Source organism: Pelodiscus sinensis, chromosome 3, assembly GCF_049634645.1.
Source record: "Pelodiscus sinensis isolate JC-2024 chromosome 3, ASM4963464v1, whole genome shotgun sequence".
NCBI classification, from domain to species: domain Eukaryota; kingdom Metazoa; phylum Chordata; order Testudines; family Trionychidae; genus Pelodiscus; species Pelodiscus sinensis.
Window position 1 is genome coordinate 74574417 of NC_134713.1, and position 24796 is coordinate 74599212.

At 42.8% G+C, this 24796-nt stretch overlaps 1 protein-coding gene across 4 annotated transcripts in view; it reads right to left on the reverse strand.

Moving 5' to 3' along the window:
- Nucleotides 1-24796, reverse strand: part of HACE1 (HECT domain and ankyrin repeat containing E3 ubiquitin protein ligase 1) — a 93926-nt gene that overhangs the window by 56245 nt on the left and 12885 nt on the right. For all 4 annotated transcript variants that reach the window (XM_075923937.1, XM_075923936.1, XM_075923938.1 and 1 more), the window contains 6 exons: nucleotides 20016-20091; nucleotides 18729-18860; nucleotides 17013-17095; nucleotides 12582-12678; nucleotides 10087-10188; nucleotides 4893-4999 (listed from right to left, as the gene is read on the reverse strand). In XM_075923937.1, the coding sequence (XP_075780052.1) occupies nucleotides 4893-4999; nucleotides 10087-10188; nucleotides 12582-12678; nucleotides 17013-17095; nucleotides 18729-18860; nucleotides 20016-20091 (597 nt within the window). The remainder of the gene's footprint in view (nucleotides 1-4892; nucleotides 5000-10086; nucleotides 10189-12581; nucleotides 12679-17012; nucleotides 17096-18728; nucleotides 18861-20015; nucleotides 20092-24796) is intronic.

The following is a 24796-nucleotide window of genomic DNA, read 5'->3' on the forward strand; positions in this document are numbered from 1 at the left end:
TTGGGAGATTCTTATCTAGCCATCATTCCGAACATCATACATTTTCATTTAAATTATCTGAGACAAACTTCACCCATCCATGTAGATGAACCCAATGGTCTAGTGCCGTGGTCCCCAACACGGTGCCCGCAGGAGCCATGGCGCCCGTGGGGGCATTTGTCTGCGCCCGCCAAGTGCACGTGGCGCATGCGCGGTGGCGGAGCCGGCCCCGGGCGCGTGGCGCACGGTGAGCGCCGGACCCAGGGGCGCCGCGGATTGACCCCCCGCGGCGCATGGGGGAGGGGGGGAGAGAGAGCGCCAGCGCCGGCCCCGGGCGCCCGGCGCTTGGGGAAGGGGGAGAAGGGGGGGAGGGGGAGAGCGCCAGCGCCGGCCCCGGGGCGCGCGATGCTTGGGAGAGAGCGCCGGCCCCGGGAGCGCGGCGCTTGGGGGAGAGAGCGCCAGCGCCGGCCCCGGAAATGTGGCTATGGGGGGGCCCCTGCTCGGGGGGGCCCCCGCTCGGGGGGGCCCCCGCCCCCCGGGCGCCCGGCATCCCCAAATGGTTGGGGACCATTGGTCTAGTGACAATGCCTTCTATATTAGAATTTGGTACCCGTATCTTACTTCCCTCACTGAGAATGTTTCAGAAACATACAACCAGACCAAAAGAAGAAATAAGCTAACATTTTCCTTGAGCTAATAGTTTTATCCAGTTCTCCTCTGCAAAAAGAATCTCTCTCCACATCTGCTATATATGTTGCAGAAAAGCTTTTCTAGACATGCTGCATATTAAAAAAAAAAAAAAAAACCTACTTGTATTGCTCCACCTGAAAAACTGGCTTCACTAAGTTTCAAAGTCAAACATATAAGCATCAGCACGTTCTGTCTACATACTCATCACCCCCAACACTAATAGCAGACTACCTCGATTTATTTGAAACTTCTGTGAGGTGGAGAAGTATTATCCCTGATTTACATAAGAATTCAGAGATTCAAGTTTGATTTGGCCAAATCACTTAAAATCTGTGATGGAGGACTGAACCCTATCTCTCTCAAGTATCATTTCTTCACTTGTATGATGCTGATAACAAAATAACCACTACAAAATCATGCTGAAGCATAGAGATGGTCTGTAATGTGGGAAAGGGAAATAACCAGAAATATTTGAAAATCTGAGAGCATTTTACCAAATTTTAATTACGAATTTTTCCAAACTACCTCACATTGTACATATAAAACCCTCACTTTATTTCTATTAAATGACTCCTGTAGGTGGTTTTCATGATTCTGCAGGATTCTGTGCTATTTGTGATACCATTATATTATATGGGGATACATTTGTTGGGACTCCATGAATTCATAGACTTAAAAATAAGGTACTGCATTTATGCATTTAATCTGGTGCTCAATTCAAAAGTCTACAAGTGTTTTAAAACAAGAACAGAACAAAATAGAAAAAAAATTGAGTTCAACTTTGTCTGGATACATAAAATTAAAATGGCATTACATCAATGCTCTTAAACAAAATTAAACTTGAAATGAACTAAGATTTGTTTAAACATATCTTTAACGTTTATCTAGTGAAGTAGAGACATATCAAAAAGAAGAAAGCAACAATGAGTTTGTGGAAGAATCTGAAGTTCCAGAACTACTGAGACGCTCCAACCTACTACCTACAAATTGGATTCATACTCAACAATGTTCGGAAAAAATTGTTTTTATCCTGGTTTGGAAGGGAACCAATTTGATCCCCTGCTGACTAAAAGGGCAAGATGCCAACTTCCCTCAAAAAGTTCATGAACATTGTCCTATAAATCCTTTCCTTTTTGTGATGAAGACAAGCTATCCAGTTAACACCCTAACTGTAAATTGTCCCTTCTGCGAAAGCTATCAAGAAATTTTGAATAAATAAGAGAAGGGAGGCAAAGGAAAAAAAATTGAAGGGGAGGAAGAAGAAAAAAAAAAGGACAGTGAGTAGATAAGCTTCAGAGGGATAGCAGAGTAAGTCTGTAACAGGAAAGACTTTAAAAACAACTGTTAGTCTAGTACCGTGGTCACCAACAGGTCGATCGCAATTTACTGGTCGATCGCGAGGCCTCGACCAGTAGCTCGCGAGGCGTCCTGTCTGCCCCGTCCCCATTTCCCTCCCACCCTGAGAAGCCCCACTACTTACCTCAAGTGAAAAAACGGAGGTAGTGTCTGCTTCCCGGGGATGGACAGAAGTCCTGCAGCTTAGCGCCACTTCCGGCAATTCCAGAAGTGTGCTAGCTGCTCTGCCGGGTGTACTGCGGGAGGGAGCAGCAGCTCCCTACACTGCACAAGAGGGGTGAGTCAGCCCCGCGGGAGGCGCACAGGGGGTTAGCCCCGGGGCAGCCACGCGCGCGGGGCTTCCCTGTGTGGGGGGGGTGTTGGTGCCGGGTTTCCCTGCACCAGGGAGTTGGCCTCCTGGGCAGGCGCGCGCTGATTTCCCTGGGGAGGGGAAAATCCTGGGAGGAGGGAGATGCAGGGGATTCTCTGCCTCCACTGGCACCCCACTCCCCACCCACAGAACGCTGACCCCACTCTCTTGTCCCCAGCCACAGAACTCTGTCCCCAGCTACAGAACGCTGTCCCCACTCCCCTAACTGTCCCCACTCCCCTGTCCCCTGCTGCAGAACCCTGTCCTCTGCCCCCCCAGCACCCTGTTCCCTCTCCTCTGCCCCCAGCCGCAGAACTCTGTCCCCACAAAATGTATAATTATAAATGCTTCATTTTAGATTTAAATAGCATGAATAAAAAAACATTTATTTCATAACTATAAACATGTGATTTTAATTGTATGTATCGCATAATTTAAAAATAAACTGTTTATCAGAGTATGTAAGTAAGGACTGGGGATAGCAAGTGATGGACAGGAGGAGAATAGAGAGGGCGGGGCTTCAAGGAAGGGGCGAGGCTTCAAGGAAGGGGCGAGGTGGTAGATCTTCCCCTGTTCTAAGATTTAAAAAGTAATCTTGGGTGTAAAAAGGTTGGAGACCATTGGTCTAGTAGCATCTCAAAAACTAAATAGGTACAAGAGGCTGATAAGAACCATTAGTTAGCACTTGGAAAGGAAGATGACCAACACCAGATTTTACACAGACACCAAGAACCATTAGCACCTTCATTGTTTGGTTGGTTGATAATGTGCAACCAAGTTTACAGTGAGGCAATTCCACTCTGGGGTTATCTTATTTCAGTTAGCCCTTTCAGAGTGCCTCACTCACTTTTGTATCTATGCCATTCCATTACTACTTATGGCTCTGAAATCTGGTAAACTTTCCTGTAAAAAGTAAGAAGTGTTTCATGCCAACAAGACTATTCAATGAAAAAGAAAACCAGTGCAAGACAGAATTAATAAGTAGCATAAAAAGTCTGAGGTAAAAGTTATATTCCACAACTCACCACAGTCTGCATACAGCAATGAAAGACGTAGAACACAAGAAAGATTGGACAGAGGTGGAAAAAGGGGTCAGAGAAGAGACTACCAATTGCAGGTGCTGCTTAAAGAACCAACCAACTTCTTCTGCATATCAGCAGACACATTTAGAGGCAAAAGCCTACCAGGACATTTTAGTAGGCATACAAAGACAAAATCTTCTTTGAATGGAGTTCTGTAATGTACAGGGAACCAGTGTAACAATCTGACATTAGAGAACTGAGCATACTTGTATTCAAGATGATGGACAACTACTTTCACACATGAATCTCAAGGGGAGGAACATAAGACACTTATAGGTGTGTTAAAGTAGTAAGAAGGAATGAGGGGATGGGTGAAGATTATAATAGGCCTGAAGTTGAGGCAGTGGCATAAATAGCCATATAGGATCAAACATGAGGCCCAAGTAGGTCAGGAGCCAGTCTGAAATACCAGCTTGATTCAAATGCTTCAGAGGAATGCTTAACACCGTGCTGTGAAACAGCAGAAGCCTGATTTGCAGAGGGGACAGATGTGAGAAGAGAATTCAACTTAAGAAAAATGCTAGTGTTAGATAGTAGAAGCAAAATGAGGCAACTGAGATGAGTAGGGAGATAGAGTATCCTCACATACCACTTGCTCCTATGTGCTTTTGTAAGGCAAAAGTGACAATTAACTGAAGGAACATGAAACAACAAGTTTTAGCAAAGCTGCGTAAAAATGGCAAGGATTAGATTTTAAAAGGTACAAATGAGATGGCTAGGAAATAAGTAGCAGAAGAGGGCCAGGAGTTAGTATATGGCTTTCACAACTTGGCTGACAGTGTAATCATTTACAGAGTCTGCTCTACAGTTAAATGTTGATGATCTTGACACACCAAATAAAATTAATTAGCCCATAATGAACCCATCCTAAAAACATACTTACATAAAAGCGCAAAAAATGACTATAAGCCAAGTGAAAAGAAGTGGCAGAAAACTCCACTAGAGCCTAGATCCAGCACCACAGAACCCCACAAATCATAAGGCCCACATGATCACCACTGGAAAAAAACTGCGCTGTTTCTTTTAAAGAACCTTTTTAAAAGATTTTTAAAATGCAAAATGAAAGACCCACTAGCTTAATCTTTTTTCAAATGTTTCTACCAAGTATGATTAATTTACATTTGTCTTCATGCCAGTTGGACTACAAATTAAGTGAACGATAAATATTCTGTTCTTGATAATAAATACAACTAAGAGCCACTGGACTAAAGCGCCCCAGTAGCCAGTGGGCCACAGGATCAACAGCAGAACCTGATGGCCATGCGGGAAGAGCCTGCAGGCCAGCAGCAAAGGGACCAGAATTGACCTTCCCAATACAGTAAACTCTCTTGTTTGGGAGAGTCAGGACCTAACAGTGCCGGACCAGGGAGCTGCAACCTGTATCTTTAAACATATTTTTCACTACTGACCCACTTATATATTATTTTGATACTTACCTAAGTAGTTTGTGACCATTTGTTGTAGCAACTTCAGCAAGGCTTGTTAGGATCTTAAGATACTGACTTTCACTTTGCTGGGACAAATGTTCTAGAACTTGCCGCAACTAGATATGGTAAAATAAAAGTAGTTAACATGTGATTTTACTAAGTGTTCTATTACAGATTAATTGAACACAACATATGGCTAGGTGAGGTAGGAACCAAGGTTCCCTCTAAGCTGCATGGCAGCACAAGCCCTGCAGCTGCTCAATGAGACCCACTGAGAGGCTCAGGGCTGCCATGCATGGAGCTGCCTAGTTGGGGGAGGTGCATGTCTCCCTCAGCTATAGCAGCAACTCCCTGCTGAGGACAGAGCACAGAGTCTCTCCCAGCTGGTGGGGGGAGGGCACGATAGGACGGATGCCGGAGCAGCCTCTGTCAACAAGGAGCTTAGGGCCCTAGCAGACAGAGGCTGCTCCATGGAATGCCTAAGCAACCTTTGTCCACAGGGAGTTCAGGCCCCCGGTAGACAGGGGCTACTGCCACCCTGCACTACTGCCTCTGTATCAGGATGGCAGTCGTGAGCCAGTCTGCATGGGGAGCCAACGGAGGCAGCAAGAGGAGATGTCAGGGGCTCCCTGAGAGTGGGGCAGGGAACTGAGAATGCACTGGCTGTCGCCCTGCCCCAAGGGGGGAGCATTTTAGTAACTAAATACTAAAAAAAAATTGTAGCTACACAATTATTAAAAAACAAACAATATCTAACATCCCTACTCCTGAGCAGACTTATCTTGACAACATCCAGAATCTCTTCTCTACCTTCAGTTCCACCTTTTACCTTTCATCTGCACTCTTCACTGTCCAGGAGCTCAAAAGTTTTCCCAAGCACAAAAATCCTTTAACTTCTATCCATGCTCTTCACTACATCCTTGTATTCCTGCTGTCATCCTTTGTTACTTTTTTAATTCCTCTCCCTTCGAACATATTCTTGCATCACTCCTTCTTCCTGAAAAAGCTTTTCCCTCAAACTAACCTCTAGCTTCGATTCCTGAAATACTAGTTGGTAATGCCTAATCACATTAATTTCTCCTCCAACTAATTCCTTGCGTCTCTTCAATCCAATCCAACTTCCCACCATTACCACCCTAAGTCAACATCAATACTGAAGGAACAAAGCATTTTATTTTCAATTTGAATGACCAGTCTCTGTTCACACAATCGCTTGCTGCTCCTCAGCTTTGTCATCTTGGTTTCCACAATATTGCTTTCTGGGTTCACCTTTCTATGTGCTGAAATCTCTTATAGCATCTCATCTTTCTCTTCTCTGTTGCTTTTTCTTTAGAAATGTCATCCACTCCCATTATTTTACTTACTACTTCTATGAAGATCAGCAAGTCCCTAAAGCCTTGCTCGATCTACTTCTGTATCTTCCCATGCAACTTAAACATCTCAAACTTGATGACTCAAATTCAGTGAAGTTGCACCCACACATTGTCACATTACAATGTGTGCTCAAACCTGAAATTTTTGTTTGGTTATTTACTGAGGAGCTGAATCTGACAACTGTTCTAGAAATTCTGGTGCAGGGCCCATTAAACATGGGGGTGGTAAAATGTTTTTATGTATATAAACATCATGTTCTAATAAAGTAGTACTGGTTTAGTATGAAAATGTACAATGAAGTAGCCCAGTGACTGCTAATATGTACTGATTTCTATGATGGAACATTGGCTTTAAAGTCAGCTTAGACTACAACAATATGAGTTTGGACTCTTAGATCCCCTGTCATCATAACTCTGGCCGACTGGAAGTTTGACAAAATGTAGGTAGCCATCCTTTCCTCAACTTCATGATGAGATGGCAAGAACAGACATAAAAAAAGCAAGCAGTTAAAGAATAAACACAAATCAGACATCAGAAATGGTAACACACATAAACCTGTAGGGAAACATTTTAACCTGCCTGGTCATTTAATCATGGATTTAAAAGAATTTCTCTATCCAACTAGAGGGAGACACCGCAAAACCTGAATTCACCTACAAGTTTGACACTGTTACCCTGGGCTTGAATTAACTTGACATTAACTAGTTGGCATGTTACAAAGCCAATATCCCTGCCTTTAACATCCATATTTTCACATCAAGACTATATATGGAACACATCCATCCCACTTAATATTCCTTAACACAGGCCCTATAATTTCTTTTGCTGTTACATATGCCTTGGTTTCTGTTATTTCCATTCCAAACTCATCTGAAGTGGGCTTGATCCACAAAAACTCATGATCCTATATATTTTTGTTAGTCTCTAAGGTGCCACAGGATTTGTCATTTTTAAAGTAACACAGAGTGTTAGAGAAAGTAAGCAGATTGTATTTATTTCTACTGAAGATAATGTTCAAAGTATCAAACTTGTATTTCTAATATCTGTATTAAAGCTCCAGAACAGATACCTCAAGTCTTGTGATTGGGATTATCTTCCTGAATTATCTCCTGATTGTTATAAGTGTGCAAATAAACTGAAAATGTGGGCTTAAATTGGAGTTTGTATACATTTTTTTTCTTTCTTTATACAGGAAGTCCCCGGGTTACATCAATCCGACTTACGTCAGATCCCTAGTTACGAACGGGGGGAGGGGGAGTGGCAGCTAGTGCGGGGTGCCCGGAGGCCGCAGCCTGGCGCAGGGCCGGGTGTTTAACAGCAGAGGCAGATTCCCCTTTAAATCTCCCCGCCTGCCCCCCTCTCCTCCCAGGTCTTCCTCTTACCACAATGCACGGGGCGCGCCGGACTCCCTCAGTGCCACCTGAATGGAAATGCCGCCGCGGCGCAGCTGGTGCAGGGTGCCTCCCCCACTGTCGCCGCCTCCGGCGGCACGGGGGGCGCTTCCCCCCAGCAGACCAGGGAGACGTGGAGCGGCTTTTCTCGCCGCGGAGGATGCAGGCGGCGGGTCCAACCCGGCAGCGCCCCAGCTGCTCTGTCCCAGGCATCCAGATTCAGCTGCTGTTGAAACTGACCAGCAGCGGCTGAATCTGAGACACCTGGGACAGAGCAGCTGGGGCGCTGCCAGGTTGGTCCCACCGCCCGCGTCCTCCGTGGCGAGAAAACCCACTCCGCATCTCCCTGGTCTGCTGGGGGGAAGCGCCCCCCGCGCCGCCAGAGGCGGCAACAGTGGGGGAGGCGCCCCGCACCAGCTGCGCCCCGGCGGCGGCACTGAGGGAGTCCGGCGCGCCCGGTGCATTGGGGGGCAGGCGGGGAGATTTAAAGGGGAATCCGCCTCAGCCGTTAAACACCCGGCCCTGCGCCGGGCTGCGGCCTCCGGGTGCTGCAGCGGTCGGTCAGGGTGCACGGGGAGCGCTTGGCCCCAGCCCGAGACTGGCCGTGGAGGGGAGTGGGGGAAGGGGATGTGAAGTGCCGCCGGGGCCATTTTAAAAAACTCCCTGCGCCAAGGCCGACTTACATACAAATTCAACTTAAGAACAAACTTACAGCCCCAATTTTGTACGTAACCCGGGGAATTCCTATATAGCAATTAGCTTTCAGGAGCACTGGATCCAATTTCCAAGTTATTATCTGTCAAAAAAATTAGTTCTCCCAGATACCTAAGTAATCACGTTTACAAGTTTAAAGCCACAGCAGCAACACATACGTAAGCATGGCATACTCCATATACCATGCCACCCTTATTTCTACATTGCTTCTTACAGTGGTATTTCCTTCCAGAAGCCATTATCAAACCACTTAGCCAGTGTTTAATTTGTGCTGGGCCTGAGCTCTGGCACCTCTTTCAATACAAATTAAGGACCAGGGTCAGGGAGAGCAGTAGGGCATGGAAATTGTGCGGGGGGTGGGAAGCCTAGAAAGCCTGTGGAGACCAGAAGTGATGAGAGGGGAATACAAGTTCACCCAGGACATTATTTTCCCTAGGGATGATCCTGTTTATACTAGTAAAGGGAGCAAGGTAGAGAATGACTAAAAGCAAAATGAGCTGGAAATTATTTCAAGACCCATAATCTTCTGTGATCAGGAAAGGACCCGGGTGCAGCTCGCTACATCATCATATTAAATGAAAATCTGGAAGAGGGGAACATAAACCCACCTCATAGTTATTCTCAGGGCTTGACGAACTGCGGCGAAAGCCTCTCGCCATCCCCATACTGCGCATGTGCAAGAGCCGCATTGCGCATACGCCGCTGCCGGTAAACAGGGCGCCGGGCTGAACTCTACTCACCCCGAGCAAGTAGATTCAATAGATTGTCAAGCTCTGGTTATTCTCAACCAGATAATTCAGGGAAATCATACTTACTCCCAGCCAATGGGATTGTGCTGGGGATGGGAGCAGCCCTGAGGCACTACAACCCTCTCCCTTGCCTGCTCACAGCCTATGTAAAACGAAGAGCCCCACAGTGGCTTTTCTTTATGGTGTGCAGGGGCAAGCAGAGGAGGCAGCCTGGGAGCTCCCTGCTGCTTCCATGGGCCTGATCCAGCCAGCAGAGGTGTTTTGCCCCAGCTTGCTACATCTCCAGTGCAGGCCACCTGCTTCCGGGGGAACCAAGTAGGGGCTGGGCTTGAGCTTCAAAAGAGCTATATCTGTTTCTCTCAGAAGCCATAGGATGCTGACCCCTGGACTATACGATTAGCCAGATAATCTCATTTTAAACATCCTTATGCTGTACCAAAGTTGGTTTGTTTGGGGTTTTTTTGCAAAGAACCCGCAAAAGGCCTCGTCTTCCAGCTCTTACTCTGATCAGTCTTCCAAAGTTATGACAGCATATTAACAGAGTTCTAGATAAAATCTAAACACTTTTACTTGTAGGCTACACCAAATTTCAAGCCAGCATGCCATGGTAGCAATCAGTACATATTAATCTCTCAGCTAACTCATTGTACATTTTCATGTTAAATCAGTATATTTTATAAGCACATGAAGTTCTGCACTAGAGAGACAGACAAATGAGTTCTCCATGTTTAATGGGCTTCTCATCAGAACTGCTGGATGTCTCCAATTATTGAAGTACACCATTGTAAGCAAAAAATTCATGTTTAAGTACACATTGTAAACATGATCATGTGTCAGTGTAATTTCACTGAATTTGAGTCAAGTTTGAAGTGTTTAATCTGTTGGGGAAGGTACAGAAGTAGAAAGAACGCATTAACAAGCTTGCAGACACACACACACACACACACACACACACACACACACACGTTTTATTACCATGTTTTCTCGAAGAACTTCATTCTGTGTCATTTGAATAATTGTCTGGAAGAGTCTAGGATGATGCTGTATTAAAACTTCACAAGTCTCTCCATATCCACCCTGTATAATAGCATTTTTAAAGCAAGCATTATAAAAACAATTTTTAAAACCATGTAGTTTATGCATGCCTACAGCCAGACAGTCCATTCTTAGGGAACAATACTAAAGAACAAATGCAGAAGACACAAAGACCAAATCTCAAAGTGAAGACTTGCATGTTAAATCAAAAGTTGTTTCAGTGCTGAGTGGATTTTTTGTTAATAAGGATTGATGAACACATTCATAGGTTAAGCATTAGTCTCAGTTTCTCACTTTCTCTTCTCAAAGCAATTTCACCCTTCAGAAACTGCAGTAACTTTATATTCCAGCAGCCATTTTAACTGATAATTCTTAAGAACACAGGAAAAAAAGTTGTACACAAATCATAGTGGAATTAGCTCCTGCATTTACATTTGTTGCTATTCTAACCTGTTGCACTCAAAACTAATTTCCCAAAACACAGTTAATGTGCACAATTTTTCGAGCAAACTGATGCTGGCTGTGCAATAATTCCATAAACAATGTATAACTTAAGTTAAAATGTACAGGGCAAGAAAAATCAAAGTATTATGACTAGATCTTTGCCTGAGACACCAGATTTAGTAATGAACTTCCCAAAATCTGGAGTTCTGAATTGTATCACATCTCTACATTTTTTCTGCTAGTCAACAGAACTTATGCTTCACTTATATTTAAAATAATTACATATTAATATAGTTCTTTATAACCCTCATTTTCCTTAGCAGCCTAACCTGCTGCAGGAGGAGGAAGTGCTCTCCAGCGGTTGCGCACAGGAGGAGAGGTGAGGCTGAGCTCCTTCCCCCGCAGCACATGTGCCAGAGGTTAGGCACACCCGCTAGGAGGCAGGGCCCGGAACTGCCTCACAGACCGGATCAAAGCCCTAGGCGGGCCAGATCTTGCCTGCTGAGAGGTATTACATTCAGTACTGTCCAAGAGGCAGCAACATCCGTAATACTCCTTCCCATCTCTTCAATATCAATGTCTTATTTATCCACTTCCTAAGTTACACTGTGCAGGTTCCACCTACTGCTCTGGAAACTAACCTTTTAATACATTTAAAAGGCTGGTGCACAGTGCGGGGGAGGAGGGGCAGCAGAACCTTTTAATACATTTAAAAGGCAGAACTGCAGCAGGGCTGGGCTGGCTGTGGCTCCCCTGCCCAAAAAAAAAAAAAAAAAAAAAAAAAAAATCCACTGACTAGTCAATTAGTTGATTAAACTAAATTTAACATCCCTAGTATGTTACTAAGTTTTGGGTAGACTAGACAAATACTAGCAAGGATGTCAACTGACGGAAAGCAGTGTACTAGAGCTAAGGGAACTGACCCCAAAATGACAGTAATAAAAACAATTAGACCTATTAAATCCAAGGATTATACTAAAAGTGATATGAATTGAGGAAGACATTTTAGATTAATATATTAAACAAATCTTTCAGAATCATCCTTCTTTAAAATATTCCAGAAGCATGAATAGTAAAACTGCTGTCAAATGTTTACAGGTATTCTTTAATTGTAGGTGATCAGGAGTGAATTTGTGTGTGCAGTCTTCAGAAGGTAGAAGGCAATAAAAGACCTACCTTAACTTTAAAAGAGGATTTGGAAATAGTGTATTTAATATCCGAAATATTAATCCTTTGTCTTGCCCAAAGAGACACATCACTGGACACTCATTATAGTATGTACATTCTATCAAACCTTGTAAACTGACAAAACTGGAGTTTTGTATGCCATTGAAAATGTGTAGGAACAGAAAGTCATAACATCCTCATCCTTTGTAGAATAGAGGCCTGGATGTGAAGATTGTAATACCTTCAAAAAACTGAAGGCTCAGCAACAAGATCTCCTTGATCACCTTGAAAAGTTAGTATTTGAAGAAATGAAGTTATTCTTACATAGAGGCCTTTGGCTCTTAGCTTTTTTACCATTTTACACATGACCATCTAAAATAGAATGTGTTTCCTTCAAGACAATGTGATTAATGGCTTGAACGTGACCTTTAAGAAGTGGCCAACAATGTCTGTCAGTTTACTTATTTTAACACCCTAATATTGTGAACAGCTAGACGCATCAATCTTCTATATACCTAGCCTAATAAGGTAATCTTGGTGGATCTAGACCAAAGCAAGAATATACATTCTTTCTGATTATTCAGGAAATAAATATTTTCTAAGGGAATTAATAGAAAAAAAAACAGAATATGTTGTGCTATTCTAAACTAATCCAACAAGTCAAACCAGAAGAGTAAGGTGGAGCTGCTTCCCCAAAGTGCCTCAAAAGAGGTCTTTGACCTCTAGTAATGAAGTCATTGCTTTCCAGAGAGCAGAAAGGAGAAAAAAAATCGTTCCACATCAATTGTATGCACAGCACTTGTTAATGTAAAGCAAATTTATACCTGTACACAGAGATCCAGTGGTGAAACTCCATTTTTGTCTGGTAAGTATTTGGCTCCTCTCATCAAAAGTATTTGTGCAGTGTCTCTTTGACCATGGCTATGGGAAACAAAGGAGAAGGTTTACCAAAAAATATTTAGCCCATGAGTACATGCGCTTCCATTAAATAGCTCATTAACTACGCAAAAGGTGTTCCTCCCAAACTTTTATTCCCAAACCAATACAAATTAGGAACCAAATGTGTAAAGTTACATTACAGAAATCCATAATTACAAGCCACACCATGGAATAGAACTTTATTCTGGTCCCTTTGACACACTGCTAAGTGCCTGTTCTCCAAACTACTGCAAAGGTCTATTACAAACAGTGATCTGAATGGAAGCTTTCTGCAATTCACATGCAGAAACACCCTGACCAGAATTAATCTCGAAGTCTATATGATGGCTCCTGAATTTAATACAGTGCACAAGAAAAATATATAGACATTTAAGGCTACTTTTAGATTGGAAAATTGTACTTAGAGAGAGAAGAGGAGATATTTTGATTGTTTCCAGATGTCTAGTAAGCTTTCATCCAACTAATTTTAAATAAAAGAATCACTTGTATAATTGATCTCTAACCCACCATGTTCTTACAACAGACTGTAAGGATAAGAAAACAGACTTTATCTACTGTATTTGACATGAATTTAAACAACAATGTTAAATATACTATTTTTGCATTAACAGAATTTGAAAGATAAAATAGACCTATTCTATTATCTAGTACATCAGCCTCACAATGCAATAATGTGGAGGGATAGCTTTTTTACAATAAGTTTTTAGTGCTTTGTCTAGTCTACATAAAAGTACTCAGAGTTATGGGTTTACTACTTCCCTTGGAAAACTATTTCACAATCTAATACATTTCACTGGCAATGCTTTGGATCAAGGAAACAATATAACTACTTTATGTAATGTATAATCAGTTATTTTATTGTTGCAGCCAGTGGTGACCCATTAAAGACCAAAAAAGCGGTAATTATGCCACAGATCCCATATGGCTGCACTTAAGAAAAAAAATTTTTTGAAGTAAATTTTTGAAGTAAATTTTAAAGAAAAAATGAAACAGTGCTTCTGTGGTCACCGGAATACTATAAGAGTTATAAATTGTTGTCAGACGTTACAAGTGCTTGCCTTTTAGGCATGTATCATCAATTACAGTAGTTTTTAAATTCAGAACGGGTGAAATTCAGCCCACCATGAAGACCTGGAACAAAGGCTTCAACACCAATCAAGTACTGTCTTCCCTCTGCAAATGAAGCAGTTGCACAGAAGAGGATTACTTCCACTACTACTCCAGCCACTACTACTCCAACTTTAGGCCAATGGTTGGCGACATGCAACTCACAGGCTGCATGAGGCCCATCAGAGTTCTACACGTGACCCTGATACATTTTGTTTACCATTGCCCATGCGCAGGGATGTCAGATTCCCTAATTTCCATCCATGTAGTTTTTTCTCCCCTACCTAAATTAACATCAACATAAAGAAAGGGCACAGGAAGTGAGGTGCATGCTGATTGCAAACAACACTGACAGTGAAAGCCATGAGCTCCCTTTGCATACAATCAAAGCACTACTTTGGTTTAAAAATCAGCACACCCCGCAAATTCCATGTATGCAAGCACAGTTAACAAAACTACCTTCTCCTGGGAGACAGTCTTGGTTACGGCAATCTTGCAACCCACTGAAATGAAGGAGGGCAACTCATCTGGCCTACTCACTAGCCTAGGTTTCCCATCACTGCTCCAGACTGCATTCCAAACCACTAACCCTAGATTTGGTCAGCCCTTAAACGTCTCCTACAAAGCCCAAGTACCTTAGCTTTAAGTGTACAGGCAGTCCTCGACTTACGCAAATCCGACTTATGTCGGATCCGCACTTACGAACGGGGCTTTTCTCGCCCCGGAGCTCACGGGCGGCGGGTCGCCACCCATGTCCTCTGGGGAGAGAAAAGCTTCTCCCCGTCTCCCTGGTCTGCTGGGGGGGGGGGGGGTCCAGCAAAGCCGCTGGACACCCCCAGCAGACCAGGGACACCCGAGCAAAGCCGCCGCCTGGGCAGCTTTACGAGCAAAGCCGCCCAGGCGGCAGCTTTGCTCGGGTGTCCCTGGTCTGCTGGGGTGGGTCCAGCGGCTTTGCTGGACCCCCCCAGCAGACCAGGGACACAGGAGCAAAGCCGCACAGGCAGCATCCCGCCGCCTGTGCGGCTTTGCTCAGGGGCAAAGGAGCAAAGCCACACGGGCGGCGGAGTCCCTCCGCCTGTGCAGCTTTGCTTGGGTCTCCCTGGGGTGTTGGGGGGGACTTCCCCCAGCACCCCAGGGAGACAGGAGCAAAGCCGCACGGGCAGCAGGGTCCCTCCACCTGTGCGGCTTTGCTCGCGTCTCCCTGGGGTGCTGGGGGGGGGGGCACAGCTAGTGCACCCCCCCAGCAGACCAGGCTTTTGTTGTGGGACGCCTCGGGTAGAGCAGCTGGGGTGCTGCCGGGTTGGTCCTATGGGAACCTACCGGGCAGCGCCCCAGGTGTTCTGTCTCAGGCTCCAGATTCAGCAGCTGTTGAAACTGATCAGGCTGATTCCAGGAAGCTGGGGGCAGAGCAACTCTGCCTCCGGCTTCCTGTAGTCAGCCCCTGGTCAGTTTCAGTGGCAGCAGCTGAATCTGGAGCCAGTTCCGGCTTACATACAAATTCAACTTAAGAACCAACCTATAGTCCCTATCTTGTACGTAACCCAGGGACTGCCTGTATTTAATTATTTTCAGAATGAAATTCATATGGCTTAACCTCTGTGTAACCTTCACTGCTAAATGTTTTCTCTGTTGAGATATACACAATATTAGTAAAACTAGCAATATGAAATTAGCATTTGAGAGGTCTCTCCTTGACTATGTGAATCAGACAATTTCTCAACTAAGGATTTTTCTTTTCTAGATGTCACCATTGCACCCACAAAACACTCCATTCTAGGGATGCTAGCATGTAGTCATTTACACATGTAAATTCAGTGGTGGAATGTTTGCAGAAAAAAAAACATTAGCCAACATCCCTACTTGATTCTTTTCTAAAGGGTTTTAAAGGCCTCTAATCTGGAGCTTCTTCTAATACTAATAACGGTCCCTAAACTGAGTGCCAGAAGGCATTCAAATAGACACTATTTAGTCTTTCCTTACCCTCTCTACAATAGTCAAGAGCTAGCATATATCTGAACTCTGGCAGACCACGTCTCCCACAATATAGCTCATAGCAGGCCATCAGGTCAACTCATTTCTGACTTTGCTTACAGTTACAATTTAATCACAGGTGAATTATTTAAAATGTAATCCAAGTACCAGGATTATAGAATGTAGATGTTCTAACAACTGAAATGGTCCAATTAAAAAAAGAAGCTATTGGAAATAAAATTTAAAAGTTTAGAAAACAAAATTTCACTCCAGTACCAAGTCATTAGGACATATTATAAATGCATTTCCATTACTTCTTACACTGAAGTCTTAAACTTGATATGCATATCACCTTCCTGGAAGGCCAGTACCTTTGGTTGTCTGAATTTTTATTTCCATAGTGTTGATTAAGAATTGTCTGAATTATATACCAATATATTGTGTACCTAGGACATAAGACGCAGCATGCAATACTGGTTGGCTACACCTAGACTGGCATGATTTTCTGGAAACGCTTTTAACGGAAAAGTTTTCCGTTAAAAGCATTTTCGGAACAGTGTCTAGATTGGCACAGACACTTTTCCGCAAAAGCACTTTGCGCGGAAAAGCGTCTGTGGCTAATCTAGACATGCTTTTGCGCAAAAAAGCCCCAATCGCCATTTTCACGATCAGGGCTTTTTTGCGGAAAACAAACCTCAGTTGTCTACACTGGCCCTTTTGCACAAAAGTTTTGCGTAAAAGGGACTTTTGCCCGAACGGGAGCAGCATAGTATTTCCGCAAAAAGCACTGATTTCTTACAGTAGGAAGTCAGTGATTTTGCGGAAATTCAAGCAGCCAGTGTAGACAGCTAGCAAGTTTTTCCGGAAAAGCGGCTGATTTTCCGGAAAAACTAGCCAGTCTAGACACAGCCGTTAAGTACTGGTTATTTTAATAGGTTCCTGATTTTAAATCTAAAATTGACTCATGAGTTTGAGATATACCCTGTACATGTACAGAAAGGTCCTTGGCCCACAATATTAACAGACGTGTATGTTATATACATGTGCATTTCTAAAACTGAAGATAAAATATTCAAATATTTTACCACATTCCAGCAACAAGCAGAGTTTAGTACTTTTTTTAGTTTTCATATTTCCTCATTTGAGTTTTGCTATATATTGAACAAAAGTAGTTTTTATGTATTTAAAAATTTAACTTTTACATTTTGTACAGTACTTCAAAGTCAAACATACCATACCTGCAAGCAAAATAGAGTGGAGTTGCTCCTGACACGTTTGGCCTGTTAATATCTGCACCACTGTCTAATAAACACTGTACTGTCTTTTGGGAACAGGAAAAAAAAAAAGTACCGTCAGAACTAGAAAAAAATTAACAAAAATATCACTTGGCTTGAAACGGGTTAGTTATGTATCTATCTTCAGTTAGATGAGCAGATTTAATTTCCAGTAATAAATCTCAAAAACAAGGTATCTGAACATTAGAAAAAGGACTATGACAGATATACTTTGAAGAGTATTCACACACACTAATCACGATGGCTACATCTACACTACGACTTCTCAGCAAAAAATATGCAAATGAGGGACTCATTTGCATGAGTCGCAATCTCATTTGCATATTTTTGCCAATCCATTTTTGCAAAAACAAGCAGTGTGGACATTTTCTTTTTGCGCAATAACCCCTTTTTCCATAGTGATGATAGCTGTTATTCCAAAATAATTATGCAAGCGTCTACACTATTTCAAGATTTTGAAACGACAGCTTATTCCGACTTTGGTAAACCTCATAATAGTCCCTATTTTGAAATAGCTATGTAGACACTCCACTTCTGTTATTTCGAAATAGCCCCTCACCAGGGCCATTATAAGTTATTCCTCCTGGGACTCTAATTCGAGATAGCACGTCTACATTAGGGAAGCCTGCCTTGGACTAATTTTGTGGCTTCCCTGCAGTGTTGACATGCTATTTCGGAATAAGCTATTTCGAAATAACTATGTAGTGTAGATGTACCCTATGTGTAGGACTTGGGTTTTTTAAATAAATATCCTTTATAGAACTTCGGACATTCTGTAAGACCACGGAAATCAGATCCCCAAACAATATTGAACTTAAAAAATACTATAGTTTTGAAAAATATATTTTAAGATGAAATGCTAAGTAAAAACAAACTGCAAAGTATGGAAATGCTGAGCTAGAGTACGTAAACAACCATAACTCTACTCCGTCCACATAAGGCAGATTTGTCTATAATTATGAGTCTGATGGCTAGCTGATGTCTTGAAACTTGTAATCAGACAGAATGCCTTGAGAAGATCTTCCTGATGATTTACAGACTAACTTTTTGGCATCGGCAGACTGGAGAACTGGATTGAGAAATAATCCAGAGACCATGTCTTACTCAAATTGTTCTATCATTGGGTAACAGAGTTACTATTCCATATAATCTTTCAATATTTTTAAAAGTCCAAATCCGCACACTTATTTTACACATATATGCTTAATCCTAATGCAAAAAAAAAAAAAATCAATCCCTAAGATAGAGTACAAACACTTAACTATATGTGATTAAAAGTAACCAAGTTGCCACGTATACTTACGTATACAGTGTCTCTCACAAACATGGCTCAAAATATTAAACAAAAATACAAAATGACTCATGAAAAAGTATTCAAAACATTAATCAATACAGCAGTATCTGCAATCAATTATGCAATACTACATTAATCAACTGCAAGAACAGCTGGGAGGTATGCAGCATTTAAATTCTTAAAGGAAAATAAACCACTTCATATGAGTGCAAGCAATTAAGAATTACTAAGGCAGGCATGTTAATAATTCTATCATTTACGCTTTATAAACATGCATGACTAGCCATAGTTTCTTTTAAAAAAATTGACAAGTATTACCAAGGTTTTACAATTAGAGTCGGTTCAAATTAATTTTCTGCACTTACCGTCTTGTGACCATTCTGGCAAGCCACGTGAAGTGCTGTCTGTCCCATTGCATCTTCAACATCTACATTATTGACATGCTGTACAAGATCATGAAGTAGCTCTGTTCGGCCATTGACAGCAAGCCAGTGAATCTATGTACAAAAATAATCCAATACTAATATTTTTAATAGTCAATACATGCATGCAGTTTATAACCAAAAGTTTTCAAAACGTAATGCTCTGTGGCCAAGATTTTCATAAATGGGATCCCAAAATTAGATTTCTAAAGGCATATCTAAGCAGTTAAATCTATGCCTGATTTCACAGCAGCTTCCTTTGAACATCAGTAGATTGAAAGAATGCACTTAAAGGATCCTCCACTGTACTTGCTGATGATTGTCATCAGTAAACTCCCTGAATATCTTACTGATAAGAGCTACAACAAGAGGAACCATTTAAATGTAAGACTGTTGGCACTCATAAGTGTTGTGTAAATCCTCCACCCAATCCAGTATAACGTGGATGTTATTCATGTAACTTTCAGTTCTTCTAAGTCACTTAAGTTTCAGTCATTGTGAGCTGCTTAACTTTACTGTAAGCCATGTATATTTCATGTAATGTTTCAAGTTCTGCAGCTTATTGCACGCATCGTAACTTCCAGCTATTGCTGTACAATTGTTAAGTTTGCGACATTCTATCCTGTGACAAGAGAGCTGGTGGGTGGGTGGGTGTGTGTGAAGAAGAGAGAGACTGGTGCCAACTAAGACAATCAAGAATGTGTGAAGGAGCCCTCTGCCTTGGTATCAGAAATCCACATTTATTGTTCAGGCCAGCAAAATTAGCAGTTACAAATATCATATGGTGCCACAACTTTACACTCATTAGTTTCAACTCAAAGCAGTATACTACCATATCAGCTTTTATGGAGAGAAATTGAAAAGTTAAAATCTAATAGAAAAAGAAAATTTGTTATGTTGCCTGGTCACTGAAGGAGGAGGTAGAAAAAACAAAAGCAAAAATAGCTATGACTCCTATGAGCATATAAAGCTGCATTTATTAACTTTCCGACTCAAAGCTTTTACTGTTTTAGAAATATTTTGATCACTTTTGTCACTGGTAAATTACAAGTTTTACAAGGTTTTACAATTCCATATCAACAGGAACCCTTCTGGTTTTAATTATTCCAAAGCTGGTCAAACACTTGGTTGGCATAAGCCACAGGCATTTTCAGCAAATTTAGAATATCAAAGGTTTATTAATTTCAAAAGAAGCACTTCAGTAACTTAACTAAAACAGATAGCACTTACTGCAGTCAGACCTTCATTATTACAAATGTTGACATCTGCACTATATTCTAAGAGCTTGCTCATACATTTCTTCTGCCTGTAAAGAAAAGAATATATTCCATTCTTATCAAGAAAACAGAAAGGAGATCTGCAGAAAGCACATATCATCCCCATGTCCCTGTCAGCATAATTTATCCTATGCATCAGCTGCAATATATGTTTTCTTCATAGAAGTGCACCATTAAACTGATATTTAAAGAAAAGCAAATAATCACTAATGCCATAGAAGACTCTGTCTCCCGTCTATAAACTAAAGCTCTTGACTGTGTGTGAGAGAATGATGGGTTATACAGCCAGGTTTGTTACAGATATCAGGTAGGTTGGAGATACCAGAATACTTAACTGTCCTCTTCTAACATTATTTCAAATTATATGATTACGTATTGCATCTTAGGGCTGATGAACCATATCATTCACTGGTGTCAACTGAAGAAGATCCACTGCAGTCAATGGAACAATATTAAATTATACCAACTCCCATTTGTAGTCACAATTGGGTTCATGTAATAATAAAAAAAGGTTTTAAATTTTAAATAATCTTTAATGCTATAAGTATTTTGTCCTTTAGAAATTAATCATACATTATTTTCCATTGAGTTTTGTTCCCATCATACCCCTGCTACTTGACCTTTTCCAGCACATGATTTCCTGCTACCTGGTCACTGTCACCCTGTATTTATTGCCTCTTTTCTTTGTGCTCTCCCACAGATGGCTGTCAAGTAACAGCATCTTGTTTCCTCTGCAGCAGTGGCCCCTACTAAGGTAGTTAGGCAATCTGTACCTCTGTTTCCAACCATTTTTAACAAACTTCCATTCCACAAAAAAGAAAGAAGAAAACTCAGTAATAACTAGCTATCTGTCAACAGATCTCAGTTTGAGAACTAATGAGGTAAATATTTTTAATGAAGACTGACTTAGTGATGTCAAGCCTTAGAAAAACATAAATATGCCACACCACCGTAAGATAATTTGCTGAATTAACTATTATAATGGAGTGGTTCCCACATTACGTAATAGGTAATTTCTCCTTCAGCAACTCTCTCTCTCTCACACCACTCTTAGAGGAGTCACATCCACTCTGATTTAATTAGCACTGATGTCACAGTCGCGTCTCAGCATCCCTTCCTTTTTTCCTTTCGTTTTCTCTTCAAGCATCTGGAGAAGTGAGCTGAATCTCACAAAAGCTTATGCCCTAATAAATCCGTCAATCTTTAAGTGCCTCTGACCTCCTTGCTATTTTTATGAGCATTCTCTTTCCTAGTCCCTTGAAGAGAGTGTTTGGCAGTCACACAATGGCTATTTCTAGACTACACCAAAGTTCCGAAACAGGATATACAAATTCTGTGGGAATTTGCATATCTTCTTCTGATCTCACTTTAGAAAGCAGAGCTTTTGAAAGTGAAAGTAGTCAGGATGTGTTTTTTGGGTAAACCCCCTCTTTCAAAAAGCCGCTCTTCCTCCAAAAATTAGGTTTACACAGCTTTTCGGAAAAGGAAGGAGTTGCAAAAACAACACCCACACCCACACAGCATCCCGACCACTTTCATTTTCGAAAGCGAGATCAGAAGAAGATTTGCATATCCTCTTTTGGAACTTCGGCATAGTCTAAACGAGCCCAATAAGAAAAGCAGAGATTGAAGAGCCATTAGGCATGCATGTACACTGAAAAAAGGGTAAGATTGGAGGCAGTGAGTCAGAGCTTATCAACAGCGTTGCCCAAGATACCCAAAAACATCCCACACTCAACCAGACATCATAAGATGGCTAGAGAAAATCCACCACCAGATAAAAGGGAACACAGCCCTCTTGTTCTATGACTATCATACATGCGATATTAGGAGATGTCTATACTACAACGATAAGTCGACCTATGTTAGGTCACCTTATAGCTATCATATTAGATACTGTGGTGGTGAATGTCCATGCTACCCTCCTGTCGGCAATGCTCAAGCTCACAAAAAGTACTTCCACCAAATGAACGGGGGGCAGTGTGTGGGCCCAAAAGACAAAGTTTCTTGCCTCCATGGTCTCAACCAAGCTGCCCAACCAAGGTTTTTCACCTCTGGCAGGGAGATCCATGCCCAGAGTCCAGTCAGCTGCTGTGCTCCAATGTTCCCAGGTGGCAGACTGATTCGGAGTGGAGAGGCTCAAGAGCCAAGAACCTGCTTTACTGTCAATTTCACAGCAAGCAAATAACGGACATAAGGACTGCCCTGTCAGCACAGACACTGCATCATCCTAACTACACTGACATAACCCTCTTCTTGAGATGGTTTTCTTATGTCAGCACAGTAGGGAAGTTAAACTGGTAGGATGAACATTTCAGTATATACACCTCCACTGTTTACTCAACAAAAGCTAACTAAAACTGTATAGACAAGATCTGAGTTGTTTGTGTCTTGCAGAAGAACACAGTTGATTTCTTGACAGCTAACAGTGAAACCCTGTAAACTTCATCTTGCAGATCCTGAATAATCCAATCCACATTTCACTCTTTTAAAGTAATTACACTGTTTTGTCATGTGTTGCATTACATACGATGCAAATATTGCAATAAATTTTATTATTAGTACCCACTAAAAATCCCTTCAACTATCAAACTGGTAATTAGCAGAAAATGCTTAAATGGTCAGAAATTCATATTTATTTCTTCACTGTATTTAGATCTTCTAATATATTATAGAAATGTGCATCTGTCCATGAACTCCTCCTAAACAACTAGGACCACCAAATTTGGTATGCAGCTTCTTATCATAACTTAAAGCAAGGTCAGGATTGGTGGTTTAGGGACGTGAAAGGTTAATGGGTGATACTTACCAGCTCTGGTTAAGCCAGGGCTGGGCAAAATATGTCTTGAGGCCAAATCTGGCCTGCCAAGCCACTGGATCCGGCCCACAATCGCCCTGCCGGGACCCTCGGCACACAGCCGTTGCAGTTTAAAACTTAGTCCATGCAGCTCTCTGCTCTGCAGGGAGGGGGAAGCTTCATGTGATCTCCTGGCCCCCAGGCCAATCCTCAGCTCCTATAGGCTGGAAACAACCAGCCAATAGGAGCTAAGAGATTGGCCTGGGGGGTTGGGGCAGCACAAGCCTCTTTCCATTCCCTGAGCTGAGATCCATGTGGAGAGAACAAGCCTGCAGTTTAAAGTGATCTGGGACTGCAGCAGGCAGGGTGCCCAGCTTGCCTTGGCGGTGCTGCAGAGATGCGGACTTAGGTAAGCATCTCCCAGTCAGAGCCTGCCCCTCCCACAGCCCAACTCCCTCCTCCAGGTCACCATCCAAACTCTCTGCACTCCCTTCCTCAGATCACAACTCCCTCCCAGACCTTGTACCCCTCTAGGGTTACCAGGTGACTTCAAAAAAAATATTGGACACACTTGAGCTCAGATGCAGAGAGGAGGGAAGCGGGGCTGGCTGGGAGGATATGGGCGGGAGAGGGGGGAGACCGGCTGGCGGGAAGCAGGGCTGGCCGGGAGGGAGCCAGGTGGAGTTGAGCTGGCCAGGGAAGATCGGGAGGAGGGTGCAAACCGGCCGGCAGGAAGCAGGGCTAGTCAGGGGGAGCGGAGCTGGCCAGGAGGAAGTCTGGGGGAGGGAGGGGAGGAATCGGCCGACAGAGAGCAGGACTGACCCAGGCGCACGCAGATCCCGAAGCGCTGACCGTCCCGTGTACGGTCCCAGCGAAGCATGAGTGAGTCTGGCCCCAGGGATTCCCTCCCGCCCCAGCCCCTCCTCCCCACGTAGCTGCGTACTGCCTGGTTGGAAGACATATTCACGCAGCATGAGCGTGTCTACCAGCCAGGCAGTTCACAACTAGGTACTGATACTCCTAATAATAATACTACATCTTATCTAATTAGAAAATACCAGACATTTTATATGTCTGGTATTTTCTTAATTTTTTCCCGGATAGAACCCTCACATACCCGACTGCCTGGTTCAAAACCGGACACCTGGCAACCATAACCTCATCCTTCACTCCTCCCTCAGGCCAGAATTCTCTCCTGCATCCATACTCCCTCCCTGATCCTACATCCTGAGACCCAGGTCACAACCCCTCCTTCACCCCAACTCCCTCTCAGACCTCACACCATCTCCTTCACCCCAGTCCCTTATCCCATGTGCCCTTCTGCACCCAACCTCCACCCTAGACCCCGCATCCCCTCCACAGAAAATGGTGGTCCTTAACCACTTACCAAAATCTTGGAGTGGCCCCCCACAAAAAGTCATTACCCACCCCTGGATTAACTGGCAGGGGCTGAGCAGCTCTTTACGCACAGCAGGCAGGAGGCTGTTCTAGATAGGGACTGCTCTAGGAAGGAAGCTGTTCTAGATAGGCGCTGGGAGCACTCCAGGCCAGTGACAGGTAGGAAGTTTGTCTGTGTGGTTTCTCTGTCTGTCTCCCAGTCAGGGGACATGTACCCATCCTCAGCTGCAGTAGCTATGGACAGGCACTTCTCACCTGGCCCCAAGTTGGTGTGATATGAAAGCTGGGATTGTCCTCTTTCCCTGAGTCAGCTTACACACTGAACTCCTCATCCCTAGCCTAACCTCAGAATAATGATTTAAATGAAGAAAAACAAAAATTAATTTAGTTAAGGACCAAGCAATGCCAGGTAAATCTTCTAGTTGATCAATATTCTACAATTTTTCAAAAAATTCATTATTCTATAAATTCATGGTATAGAACTACACATTCTGTAGTTTTACTTACACCTTTGAAAATGCAAATATATACAATTTAAC